The sequence below is a fragment of the Scleropages formosus genome, chromosome 18 (genome assembly GCF_900964775.1).
Source record: "Scleropages formosus chromosome 18, fSclFor1.1, whole genome shotgun sequence".
In the NCBI taxonomy this organism is placed as follows: Eukaryota; Metazoa; Chordata; class Actinopteri; order Osteoglossiformes; family Osteoglossidae; genus Scleropages; species Scleropages formosus.
In genome coordinates this window covers 9931629-9946104 of record NC_041823.1, presented here as the reverse complement: position 1 = coordinate 9946104, position 14476 = coordinate 9931629, and the positions used below count along the sequence as shown (strand labels likewise).

Below are 14476 nucleotides of genomic sequence, written 5' to 3'. Positions count from 1 at the left end.
ATTGTCATATCTCTAATATTTGTGCTAAATACTTCTTTTACATTAAGAAGGCACAAGCAAACACAAAACAAACTGTGAGATATTTCTTTTGTATACAAAATAAGCAACAGTGTTGATTCCTTTGGTCACAAATCTAATTTTGTGCAGATTAATATTAATGGTGAATTTAAGATTAGATTTTCGATATTTGAAGCACTTAATTACTGAAACATTAAAAGCCTTGAACAATGTTTTTCAATGTTCACCTTCCAACTGATAATACCAACAGCACACCAAAAGTAAAACTAGTGATAGATGGGTACTGTCATAAAGTAGCAGTCTGAACCGAAATTCAGCAATTTCGTTAATTTCTCACATTGGCATGAGAATAATTTCTTTTAAATATATTCTTATATTAGCTAAAAAGAATATAAATAAATGGAAATATCAGCAGTAAAGGTTTGGATTAAATCCAAAATGCTCCTGTGCTAAACTGGATGTTTTCTGCATCACCAAACAGATTTAATGCTCTTTAAACTGTCATGGCTGTGAGAATTGCTCTTTGGTTTATCTCCAGGTTTATACATACTATAACATTTTAATTCTCAATGTAAACTATTTTGCAGTTCTATTACACAAAAATGTAAAAGAGAATATAAACAGAACAGGATTATTTGAAGGCAAGGATTTACACATTCATTTGTGTACATTCAGTACAAACTTCCTACTTTGTGAATTTAAAGTAGTCTGTCATGCTGAGGTATAAAGAAGATGGGCTAATTTGACGGTAAATGATAAAAAAGAGTATAGCAATCAAAATCTATGTACTCTTTAAAACTCTTAAATCCATGGTATAACACTTTTAGTGACATTCAGGACTAAAACTGCTTAATCTGCACAATAACTCTTCATATCAAAAATAAAACCAACAGAGGTAGAGAGTTTTCTTTCCTTACAAAACTTACAGACTAATGCCTTCAAAAAAAACATTCAGACCTGAGATACATGAGGTAGGTGTGAAGCAGAGAGTAAAATATTTTAAGAAGGTAGGATATTCCCTGAGAAAATCGAAATGAGTTTACAATGCTTATAAATAGCTAAACTCCTTAAATCTGAAAGTACTTGAGGTAATATATGTCCCTTAACAAAGGTTTAAAAATGCAGTTTCCATATTATACTAAACCTTCCCTGATACAAAATATTTATGGTCTTTTTTCACACTTTCTTTTCTGATTATTGTTTAGAAGATGAGGATTCGGTTGTTACCAAAGTCAACGACAACAATCATTCCATCAGGAGTAACAGCTACACCTGATGGGCGATCCATCTGTCCAAAGCTGTCACCCTGAGACCCAAACTTGCATAAAAAGTTACCACTAGCCTCAAACACTTGAATGCGGTGGTTGCGGGAATCTGCTACAATAATTCGGTTCTCCTGGTCCACAGCAACCCCCTGTGGCCGCAGGAATTGTCCGTTGCCTGAGCCCTCCAAGCCTAGAAAGCGCGCCGACTGGCAGTCTGGCCGGATAACCAACAGCCGATGGTTGTTGAAGTCCGTCACCACCAGGTGGCCCTCGTGATTGAAGGCCACACCCCTCGGAGAGTCAAAGTTCTTCCAGAGGGCGCCCTCGAAGCCATATTTGTTCAGAAAAATGCCACTGGGACTGAAGAGCTGGACACGATGGTTGCGTGTGTCTGAGACCAGGATCTTACCATCTGAATTAACGGCCACATCCCAAGGATAGTTGAACTGCCCATTCTTGGCTCCCCTCTCCCCGAACTTCAGGAGGAAGTGTCCTTCAAAGGTGAATATCTGAATGCGGTGATTATCCTTGTCGGCCACAATGATCCTTCTCTGGCTGTCACAAGCTACACCGGCAGGGCGGTCAAACTGCCCAGGCCGAGATCCTTGAGTTCCAAACTTGTGATGAAAAGTGCCGCTGGGCTTGAAGATCTGGATGCGGTTGTTGCTGCGGTCTGCTACTACAATGAAGCCATCCTTGTCCACGCAGATGCCCCAAGGTCGACACAGTTGGCCATCACTATCGCCCTCTCCTCCAAAGGATGCCACGGGAATCCCCACGCCTACATAGCTGCGGCCTGACTTGACAATGACTTTAAAAGGGCTGCCCTCAATAGGCTGGTTGCAGATGAGCACAGTGATAATGTGTTCCCCTTCCACCCGGGGCAGGTAGCTGACCATGTATGTGCCATCCTGGCGGTCAAGCACATCGACAGCGAGCAGGTTTCCATCTGGGCCCATTGCCACAATGGAAATGTCATCTCCGCCTGATAACCTGGGCTCCCCATCATGGTCGTAACCCACCACAGTGAAGGAGGCCACCTTGCCTCTTATTGCCTTCTTCAGGCCCTCACCAGTGGCTTTGGTAAGGGGGGCAAAAGATCCACTGCTCACCAGACCCAGGGACTGAACAGAAAGTAGCAGTGCCTGGTCTGGCAGGGTAAATGTGATGTGGTCATCCTCCTGTGGCTGCAGCAAACAGCGTAGAGCCCTTAGCTCCTCAACCTGTGCTAACATGCGCTCACGGGCTAACAACACCTCCAGGCTCCGGCCATCCTCTAGAACCTGCTGTACAGCTGAGGTGGTACTGTCCAACTTATTAAGGGCCTGACGCAGCTTCTCCACCTGCAGGTACAGAGTCTTGATCTTGACCTGCCTGATTTTCTCAACCTAAGCAAGAAAGAAGTGTGAGAAGCACTTACCAGTCTCGTGAATTTAAAGGTATAAAATAAGATTTTGATACAATATTGTGTTAATTACATTTTCTTTTTTTACAAGTTAAGCTTTATACAGGGTTTACAAAAGGTTCTTTACAACAGTACATACTACTTGGAAATTGCCAGAAACCTTCACTTATCCTACCCCAAGGGAAGACAGTACAGACAACTGATATACACACACACACACACACATTTTCAGAACCGCTCGTCCCATACGGGGTCACAGGGAACCAGAGCCTACCCGGTAACACAGGGCGTAAGGCCTGAGGGGGAGGGGACACACCCAGGACGGGACGCCAGTCCATCGCAAGGCACCCCAAGCGGGACTCAAACCCCAGACCCACCGGAGAGCAGGACTGCGGTCCAACCCACTGCGCCACTGCACCCCCTACAACTGATATATTACTATGAAAATCATTTAATGAGGCTGTTGCTGTAATCCTTTAGAGAATCAAAGTAATCCCCTTTTCTGTGAGCTGGACTGTACAAGCCAGGCCCCTAATGCCCCCTCCTACTGCAACATTAGACCTGGGAGGTCCTGAAAGATGTCTTATTTTGAGGAATGCAGTATATTAAGCAAGGATGTAATTGAATCCCATTGCCATCACAATGGGTGCTGTGTACGGACACCAGCACATACAATGAAAGGATTTATTGTGTTATTTATTAGGCTCTAATTTATAAATGTCTTTAACAGTTAACAGCAGGAACATGTTGTACTTGATACACTTTACACTTGAATCAAACAAATACTTTGCATGAATGGTAAATTCAAAAATAGATTATCCTTGACAATATTATGTAATAATAAATGAAAACTGTCTGAAGACAAACATTCCAGCAGAGCATACAACTCATAAATACTAGCATTTAAATAAAAAAAAAAATCCTCCTAGGTACCAGGATTAGGATTTTATAATATGGTATATAAATTTTCAAGTTTTAAAAAGTGTTAATTACACAAAATAGTTAAATCTAGTATTTGGAGTGCCAGTAGGAATGTTCATGGTAAAAACATGTAAACCAAGGGACAGGATACAGCCCACTGTTCAGTCTTCCCCCAGGCAATTTGGCTCCATCAGGTCAAGCCCTGACAACATGTCTGTTTCCTTAAAACTCGGTATCTATGCTACATGGCACTCACCTTCCACAAGAGCTCACGCTCACGCTCATCCACAGCCTTCTTATGCTGCAGAGTGACAGCTTTCACTTCTGCCTGGATCACTTTTGCTTTGAGTTCCACCTGACTGGCAATTGCCTGCACCTTCTCAATGCTGAGCTGAAATCACAGGGACAACTGGCCTGTCACACCATACACAAAAATTGTCCTTGCAGTTTTCTCCTAAAACTATAAAAGACATGAATGCACCCGAGCACCAGGAAATATTAAATTTTGCTTAATTTTCAGACAACCATGCCTATACCAGAACATTTTTCCTGGAAAAGAAATCTTTCCAAAAACAAAGCAACTGCATCATCTTTGTACGAACATTTTAGTTCACATACTGTGTGGATTTCATATTTATTCATTAATTTTCAGTATTTTCGTGGCCCCAATCCTCTAAAGAACAAGCCTGTTCTAAAATTTCATCATTTATAAAATGCACTTCTGCATACCCTGAGCTTTACATCATTTTGCAGAATAGCATCTGCTACATAAGTACATGTAAACGTAAACTAGTGCAAAAGAAATGTTATTTAATTATGTATTAATTAACAGAGAATTAATAAAAACACAGCTGAGCTGCTGAGACCCTACAAATAAGGCCTGGTTCTCCACTGAGTGTTTAAAGACTGTTATCAGGACCACATTTTATACTTAAACCCATGGAACATCCTTTCTCCATCATGTTTATAAGACCAGCAATCAGCTAACATTCATCACCTATTTAACAATGTCGAATTACAATACTTAAAAACCCTGTTGTGACACATTGTGCATGACTGATCTCTGTTAGCAATATGTCCATGGTAGCATGTATATGTACCACCCTCTTACCTCCATACATGTTCTGTGACATAATGGCTGGAGACTTTTTATCTGATTCAGTCAAACTAGCTTATGCAAGAACTTGTTTGACTGGGGAAAATGGCTCACTGTGGTAGTCTGGCCCCACCTCCCACTGCCCCCCTAAAAGAGAGCCTTTGATGTGAAGGAATGAGAAATGACCCATCCTGCTCTGGCCATCAGCCTCCTGAATACAGAGTCTGACCACACAGTGGTGGTCCTGGCCCTCAGTTATTATCACCCTTTCAGCAAGTAAAGTGGGGGAAGGGGGTGTCAAACGACACTAATAGAAAACACCCCAACTCTGCAGTTCCTTTCAGGTTTTGCACATTCTAGTTTACAAAAGCCACAGGCACATGTTGCCTCCTCTCATTGAAGCTATTTCCTCCTTATTGCTCTATTTTATGAATGGAGGAAGAGGACTTAGGGATTCTACACTACTCTTCAAGGGGTTGTTGCTTTTCTCAGATAAAAAATAACAGATATATAATGCACTGCATTTGTCACTTTTAAAGAAACTAAAAATAATCTAAAATGCTATTAATTTTAACTTTCTATCATTGTTATACCTGTATTTTATTTTTTATACAGGCTTATATATACAATATTTTTGGTTTCAGTTTTTGTTTCTGAAACTGCTAGACTGGAATGAAGCACTATATACAGCACCAGTGAAAAGTTGTAGTATGTTTGCTGGAAACAAAGTTTTCCTCAAGACATTTGGTAAACAAGTCTGAGCAGAAAATCCGTCAGCATGTCTTCTCAGTTCATCCGAAGGAAATCCCAGGTATACAGAACACTTGTAAGCTGCTTTGCTTTCAGTGGTCTGTCCAGTTCATCCCATACGAGTTTAGCCCAAGTGTATTCACAGTGATAGTGTATATTGATTTACACACAGCTGAATTTAATACTGATTATTAAATTCCAATCTTTGAATTCAGCTACTTTGTTTGAAATGACACCAAATTCATCGAAAGTGTCTGAGATTCCGACATGGATACTGTGTACCCGACTTTTGAGATTTTCTTTTTTCTGCCCGTTACAACCGTCCATAACTGAGAGACTCTCATTTACACCTCTCTATTTACTAATTCTACATTGCTACATATGCTAACAGCAACAAGTGATGAAAGAATGGAACATCAGATAAAAATTATAGGATAGTCCTTAAGCACACAAATACACACATATTTGATTCTAACCACTGTGGGTTCTTATTCATGGTAGTAGAGGGCTGAACGGTAAGAAAAGGAATGTTTTACTTAAGTGCAGGAAGAAAATTCATACACTTAGATTCCCCAGGCCCACATGTGAGAAGAACCCAGTCTCTAAACATAAGATGGCCAAGATGAATTCCATCAGTAAACTATACAGCTGCAGTGGAAAACTTAAAATTAAAACTGGTTATTGGTTATGTATTGTGCACTGCACTGTATAGAGAATCACACAGTGAAAGAAAACAGAAATTTATAAATATTTATGTAGTACTTTCAAAATAGTTCTTATGCCTTTTCATTATGGTATGTAATGTTAGCATTACTTTCTTTCCAACTATGAAGTACTATTCAAAAACTCAAAGGTCAGTATGAATGAACCCACCTGAACAGCCTGTTTGCCTTGCTGGGCATTATCTAGCAGCTGGATGGTGAAATTGCGACACTCCTGAATGGCGTCACGGAGGTAGACCACCCTATGGCTTGTGTGACATTCCACGTTGCACTCTCGGCAGACTGGTGCAGAGCAGGTGTTACAGAAGAAGCAGAGAACCTGGGGAATAAGTGGCACTCAACAGAGTTCAGCAGCACATGGCCTCCAGAGACCTGTTGCAGCTTTACTTGGCAATTCCTTCTGTGCTCTGAAATCTTCATTAGATTCATATACACAAGATTCATATACACAAGAAAATTTCTTTAAAAATTGGATGCTAAAGATAATTTTCCACCTGGATCCTTGCATAAAACCACTATATGAACAAATTTGATTTTTATCGCAAATAAAACTATTTTTAAAAGGTAGAGCTTTGCAATAGGCAAGTACAAATAACAATGCAGGATAATGTCTTTTCATGCAGATGTTCAACAACTGACTTGATAACGGATAACTTGATAACCTGGTTTTTGTTATCAGTAACACAACTGAAACAGGCTTTTCTTAAAAAGTTCCTCCATCTAAGCAGGAGAGCTTGGAATGAAACATTCTTTAAAATGTCCCCAACCCCCTATCCAGACTCACTCTGTCTTGTCTGAGATTTCAATGAAACAAAGTGAGGAATGCAGACTTCATTGAGGGGGATAAAAGACAAAGGAAACTCAACAATGCATGAGATAAAGTAAATGTCTTTTTTTCAGGGGAGGATGCCTTAACACTCTTATTAGTCAAACAAATGGTTTCATGATCATTCCCCTTGGCCACACATTTAGAGAAAACCAGAACAGGAAATGTAGTGTGTCAATTCAGAATCCAAAATAAGGTCAGACTGTGGAATAAAACCAGGTCTAATAGTACTATTTGGGAAAACTCATCTGCAAACTAATGCACATACATTTTATGCTGAAAACCTAAGTACTATACAGCTGTTTTGAATTGTTCAAGTTATGTGCCCAATTTAATATACAAAACCGTTTGAAACAGAATTGGGGAATCGTAGTTCGCTCATGAACTTTCTTAAGCAAATCCTCTCTTGCTAACCAAACAACCCAGGAATTTCAATCTGACCACATTTCCATGACTCAAAGCATTGCTGTCACATTCCTCAGTTACAGGATGTCACGTGTCTTTACCTCCGCCATTAATGATTCATGAAGCTGTTCTTTCTGGCTTTGCAAAAGGCCTGTTCTTATATCTCTGTCAGGCAAACTCAAGTGCCTTAACAGGTGTCTTAAGGATTGGGTTTCTCAAACAGGGAGCTATGCAGTAAAATCTCTATCAGCTCGCAAGAGAGCCGTACAGTGAACTATTGCTCCCTATAGGGTTTCCAAGACCCTGTGCCTGACCCCTATCAGTGGTAATAAGAGAGTGACAGAAAAGATGCTGGGCACTGAAACTGAGTCTGATAGTGTCCTATACTTGGCCTTTTGAACATTTCTCTGAGTTTTATGGAGAAAAGACCAGTCTTTAGACCGATACCAATGGCCCTCATTACTTTCACTCAGCTAGAGAAACCTTTTGATTCTTGTGTCCCCCAACAAGAAGAAACATGGTGAAATGGATGAGCAAATCAGAACAGGCAGCATGTTCTTGGGGTGGAAACATTCACATCCAAATTACTGTGCCTAGTCTTTGTACAATAATACCAGTAATACCTGAGCAACAATTCCCATTACTGACTCATAAAATATTGACAGTAGGTAAGCTATGAACAGCAGCAAAAACTGTATGATCATGTTTGGTTAATTGCTCTCCAGCTTGGTGCTCTGAGTAACACCTACTTTATAAGCAGGTATAAAGTAAAAAGTACAAAGCATAAAGTATAAAGCTTGCAGACATAATTATAAGACCAACCTCTCAGAAAAATCATATCGATTTAGTGAGAACCCAGTCGCATAATCCGCTTTGTTTTGTCCTGTAGGATTTATAGTACTTGTAATGTATTTCTTGGTGAATAAAATCAGTTTGAGATTCTAAAACTGTCTTACTGAGCTGGTCAGTTCTGTCACTAGGTATATCAAGTCCTCAGGTAATGTTAAACAAATTATCGTATGGCATAAAAGAGAAACCTATACCTGCTTTTTGTCCATTATACTTAATTTACCAGCAGAGAAGTACAGATGTATACCATATTTTACTATATATATGACAAAAATATCTTCCAATTCTGATGCTGCATGTCACAAAAATTTTTTTTTCAATCTCTGTTTTGTGAATGCACGTATTCACTGTGCTTGATTGAAAGGACATCATATGAAATAGGTTAAAAGGAGAAAAGCAGGAATGGAAGGTGAGTCAAACATAGACATTAGATAATTAAACATAGGAAAATAAGCATTTCTGGCTATCTGATCAGCAGATACCTCCATAAAAAGCCTGTTAGGTAGACAAGATTATTGAATTGTGTTTAAAGGGTGCTGTTTGCCTTAGTCTCATCCACACGGCTGCCATTCCATCTGTTCTCCACAGAAAAATCAGAACCAGAAATTCACGTTTCCGATGTTAATTAGGTAGCCGAAAAAACATATGCCCACAACAGAAAATATCGCATTTAATTTTTGCAGCTTTCAATGCAACAGGATTACTAATGTTATTTGTGTCATTTCTATTTTTGTTTCCTTTTGGCCTTTTTTTGGCTTTCTTGAGCTGTTTCTATTCAGGAGTGCTGCAATTAGTTTTTTTTTTTTTTTACCCTGTGGTCACTGTGTAGAAAACTGCAAGAACTGCAAACAATCAAAGGTTTTGTAATACTTTGATGTGACAAGCGAAGGATACTTACTCCTAGTAAGTATCTCATTAAACCATAATAGTGCTCTAATTTAAAGACCACACTTCCGTAATGGAACACTGCATCCCACTGCGTACTGTGTAAAGTGTCAATCAGCATAAATCGCTCTTCGTGACCCTGCCGCTCGGGCCTATGCCAGGGAACCAAATCTAAAATTTCCGCAGAGACAGGAAAGCTGTGGTCTTGAGTCCATTAGGACCTCACAGGTAATTAAGGGCCAAAGGCTGTGAAATGAAAGATTTTGGCCCCAGATCTCCTGGCTGCCACCACTATTGTTTGACCTTTCACATTCAGGATTTCCTTTTCCCGTTCTCCCCTGCCCCACAGGAATGTTAAGTCACCTAGCAATGCAGTCAGGCCTCTCAGGTCTCCTGACAGCCGGTCTCCTTTCACCACCAGTAGCTTGGAGCGCTGCTGACCTTCTAAGCCGGCATTCCACATTTTACTGGCTTGCTTTAAACAACCCTTCCAGTTGAGAAAAAAGATGTCTGACACCAGGAGGAAGGTAACATGGAAAAGGGAGGAAGACAATGTCGGGGTGATTCCCATCATGATCATCAGAATGACGGGCCACAAGCAGACATGTTTGCATTCTTGTAGCCTCCTGCCTGCACAAGTTTCTCTTGTGTTTTCTGTTCTGAAGGAACATTTATGATTAAGCTCTGTGGTTGGCAGTCAGCAGCACGGTGACATTTGGTCCCAGGACTACTCCACTACTGCAGTGCAAAAACCTTCCTCGTTATTAAAGACCCAGGTCTGAAATTTAGCGAAGGATCTACATGAGTAGAGAAACAATTTAGTAATAATGAAAGTTTTTAGAAAGAGTCTAAAAAATATTGCAGCTCAATAATTCTACCTCAGTCTTCCAGTTCAATGACTGATCCTAAGCACGATTGGGAATGACCTTATAGAAACTTATGTGATCCTGAAAAATGGTAACATGTGCACAGTACATACATATTTTCCTGTGTTTTGTGTATTCAGCAGCTATGTTAGAGAATATAATTGAAAAATTTGTCTCTCCAGGGGATCTGCACAAAAAACTCAATACCCACACTCATATAAGATACTGTCCCTCATAACCTTACAGTCTTTCACTTAATGCATGATTGATGGCCTTTAGTATTTCGTGCACAAGCTCTGGGTCATACAGAGATAACTGGACTCACTTCGTTGTCATGCTGTTGGCAGATACTTATCCTGTCCTGAAAGACGGGCAGCGGTGGATAAGTAGAATGAAAGGAACCGGCGATGTCAACTGCAGTGCTGGTGTTGTTTTTCCAGGAGGTGTGAGGCAAGCTTTCCACCAATCCTTCCACAAAGTGATCCTTGGTCAGGCGTACACGCCGGTGGGCACGCGCGCAGTTGCTGCAAAGGAACTCCTGGCAGTCCAAGCAGTGTGAGGTAGCACGGTTGCCCTCATCGCAACAGCTGCAGCAAGGACCCTCAAAGGGATGCGACCCAAGCAGGCTGCCATGAGGCCTGCTATTGCTCCTGCAGCCAGGTTTGTTCTGCTCCACAGTGGAGACCATCACATCCAGCAGTCCGCTAAGGAGGAAGCTGGGTGAAGGCAGGGCACCTGCACCACACTGAGACCCAGAACTCTTTGGATCGCATGTTGGACAGCACAGTCTCAGTGGATCTCCAGGGTTCTGTTGCCCTTGCAGGCACTGTCTGCAGAAAGAATGGAGGCAGGGAAGCGTGTGCAGCCTTCTGGCTGATAAAGTAGAGGAGCTGGATGTTTGCGACGAGGAAGACGAGGTTGGCGAAGCAGAGGAGCCACAAAACTCCTTGCAGAGTTGACATGTTTGTAAACTGGCGTCTGAAAACGAAGCCATTTGCTGAGAAGCTAAAAAAAGCAGGATAAATCTATTTAATGTGTTTCACTGAATGGGACATATCTTTTGTCAGCTTCCTTTCCTGCTGTGTAAAATGCAGTACAACACTATTCACTGACATTTGATCTTTGGACCCGTTTGAAAAATATTAATCTGTTGTGCTTAAACAAATAAACTATAGGTTTACCCGAGTCACATGTCTGCAGCTATTGTACTTTTGCTGAGTTGTACGTTGTTTTGGACAAAAGCATCTGCTAAATGAATACATGTAAATGTAAATGCATTACATACCTTTGATTAAAAAAGCAACACATCCAGCTGATGCTGAATAATCAATATTTTTTGTTCTGTTAAATACCAACTAGTGTGTTGGCCTTCTTCAGGTATGAGTGCTCCAACCTTCTACTTATTAAAGAGTAATGTAGTATTATAAGAAAAAAATGTATCTAATATCAGTGTTTATAGCCAACTCAGACTGTCTTCTTTTTTTCTTGTGAATATCAATTAGTTTGTTTTGCTGTAATCCAGAGGAAGATGAGGGACACAGTTTCGAACACGGGTCTGCTACTCTCCTGCTCCCATCTTCACATGATGTTCTTAGTTAGGATTGACGTGCAGGTCGTATGTTTTTCGTCAAAGTGCTTTAAATACGGATTTTCCTCCTTTTTCCGACTTCAAATGGGCTTTTCTCTTCATGATCTCTTTTAATTTCGTTGCTCATCTCCCGTCACGTCCAGGGTGCTGCAAAACGCCTCAGGACGCCGTCAAAGTGAGAATTTGAGCTGAAGAAGCGGTTTCACTGTGAGCTCCGGTCATTTTTTTTTGACGTCCAGCCAGGTCTTGATTCCAGTTGTATTCAGAGTTATTTGGTTTGGCGTTGCCCCTGCAGCACTGCGCGGAACATGTGTTTTGATAGAAAAAAGCATCACTTTGCTTCAGGAGACGGTTCCATCTTAACATCCATTCTAGGATGCCTTCGACGCCGGGCTCGCGCTGCGGGCTTCTACGTCCCCGCGCCGCTTTCCGTCCTCGCGCCGTGGACTCTGAGCTCGTGCAGGGGGCGCGCGGGGCGGCCCGCAGAGCGCCTTCAGACCAGGGTTGCCAGAGTGACGTCCTGATTTACAGGAGGAGACCCCCCCCCCAGGGTGGGTTTCAAGTGTCCCCAGTCTGAGAGACGGTCGTCGCTTCGTATGAGCTGAAAAGGCTCGCAGTATAAAAAAACATATTAAAGGTTCGTAATATAAAAAATATATTAAAGAGTTAGTATAAAAAACATGGTTATGGTGGACAAAAGTTTAGTATTTTTTCTAAATGGTACGCTAAAATTGTTGTACTCTTGCTGAATATAGAAACTGATAAAATTACTGACTTGCGAAAATTTCTAGACTAAGTGCTCGATTACAGTATTTCATTTTAAGTAAAACATAACAAATGAGTGTGATTTTAGAAATCAAAATGAAAGCACGCGAGAACCAGGATCACACGTTACCCTAGAAAACTTGGAAGTCTGGCAACCTTGACGCACGCGGACGCACACGCACGCGCACGCACGTGCGCGCGCACACACACAGCAGCTTTTAACACCGGTTGTTAGAGCAAAACCGTTGTTTTTGTGGTGTTACTTACACAGGCACACTGTGAAAAGTGTCCTAGTAACTGGGACCGTAACACTTAGTTTTCTTAAATTAATGTGGAAAAAAATATTTTTTGTAGACGTAACAGATATATATATACATATATATATATATATAAAACAGCTTTACATTTACATTTATTCATTTAGCAGACGCTTTTCTCCATCATGTCCTACACCTCGAGAAAAATACAATGAGTGCTTCACATTAACATTTTCTAATAAACAATAATTAATAGAATTATTAGAACTGATACTGATATAACTGATCATTATAACTGATATAATTATATAACTGATTATAATTATTATAATCAGTTCTTTGGTGTAGGTATTAATAATAAAAAAAATAGCTTCATTTGGTATTTTACTTATTTTAAAGCCAAGACAGTTGATTTTGCTGCCTAACTGTCTGATATATACCCGCTGTTACTGTACTTGTGCCTAATCTGACCCCTCCCTTTGTATGTCTTGTATCTTTTGTTTTTTTTAAATAAAATCAAAGTTGATAATCCTTGAATTTTAATCAAAAACGTTTACCAGTTACGCAGTATTTTACTATGAATTAAAGCGGCAACAATTATAAACTGTAACTTCTGATGGATAGTGTGCTCTTTGTATATAGACTTAATATCCTTCACACGCCACACAATACTGTATTTCTCCGGATCAGCAGGGTAATTAAATGTTAAATATTTTAAACAACACTACATAGTGGATTAGACTAACTGTGGTTACTGTATAAACACCAGAATTAAATCACTTCACCCAGTCATCACATACAGCATAGAGATCCAGCTAGATGAAGATTTACTCAAGACGGATGGACGGACAGACGGACGGATGACAAGCGGTGGTTTTCCTTCCTTCCATATGGCTCTGTTCTTATGTTATTTCCAGAAGGTCAGGTCCCGGTGACTTCCTCCACAGGACGCCAAGTTAAATGTTTGACCTGTCATTTGAGAATGACCCTTATATCCTCTTGGACAAAGGGAACGAGGCTTTTCTTCTCACTGTGCTTTCACGCCGCTTCCTGTGCACTCATTTCACAGACAGAGACTTTCCTTATCACCTTTCGTTAAGATACACCAACCTGTACACGCACCCTACATGGGTCAAGTCAACGTTCGCGTTAAAGTTGTCAGAAAAATTCAAATATATTTGTTATTCAGCTATAGTAATGGTTCAGATTGACATAGTATTTTAAATATTTTAATCAAAGCAAACAGAAAACTAACATGATTCTAAAGGTCTGTTAGTAATTAAATTCAGGATGTCTTGCTTCTTTGATTTTAGTTAGTGTCAAACATGCTAGCCCTTTAGTTGAATTAATATCAAGGAATTGTTTTATTATTTAGCTTTAAAATATGCAATGGCAAGTTTTAATTTTTGTTTGTGTACATAAATGAATAGCATGTTGTTCATAAGTATTACATGTAAATTTTAAAATACTCTATTTTTAAATGCCCAAAAGAAATATTTTTCTAAAATACATTTTTACTTTAAAAAGTAATGCACGTCAGTGCAGTTTGTGGATGTTACTTTGGTGCAAGATTAAAGCTAGACACATTTTATTCATTCCTGCAAAAGTGCAATATTAGTTCTCAGAAATGAAATAACAGAAATGGAAGCTGGTATACTGCATGTGTTCAACATATTGTCTTAACTGAAAATATTTTTGCCATTGCAATGACGGTGACCATTTAGAAGACAAAAAATTTCCATCGGCTCCCAATGATAACCTTTCTAGTTACAGATTTACTGTAGAATGTGATGGGAATAATTTGGGACAGGGGGAAAAAAGCTTTTATTAGCTGTAGAAGTAATGTGCATTTTGAATA

General features: G+C 40.1%; 1 protein-coding gene across 2 annotated transcripts; it reads right to left on the bottom strand.

Moving 5' to 3' along the window:
• Positions 1–403: 403 nt before the first annotated feature.
• Positions 404–11478, bottom strand: LOC108940751 (E3 ubiquitin-protein ligase TRIM71-like). 2 transcript variants are annotated; one of them, XM_018763117.2, is made up of 5 exons: positions 11294–11478; positions 10334–11013; positions 6329–6496; positions 3866–4000; positions 404–2671 (listed from the first exon to the last, which is right to left on the bottom strand). In XM_018763117.2, exons 2-5 carry the CDS (start codon positions 11000–11002, stop codon positions 1220–1222), a joined length of 2424 nt encoding a protein of 807 aa, XP_018618633.1. In that variant the 5' UTR covers positions 11003–11013; positions 11294–11478; the 3' UTR covers positions 404–1219. The 2 variants fall into 2 exon arrangements, with proteins under 2 accessions (XP_018618633.1, XP_018618632.1); XM_018763116.2 differs by lacking the exon at positions 11294–11478 and having other exon boundaries at positions 10334–11220.
• Positions 11479–14476: the final 2998 nt, after the last annotated feature.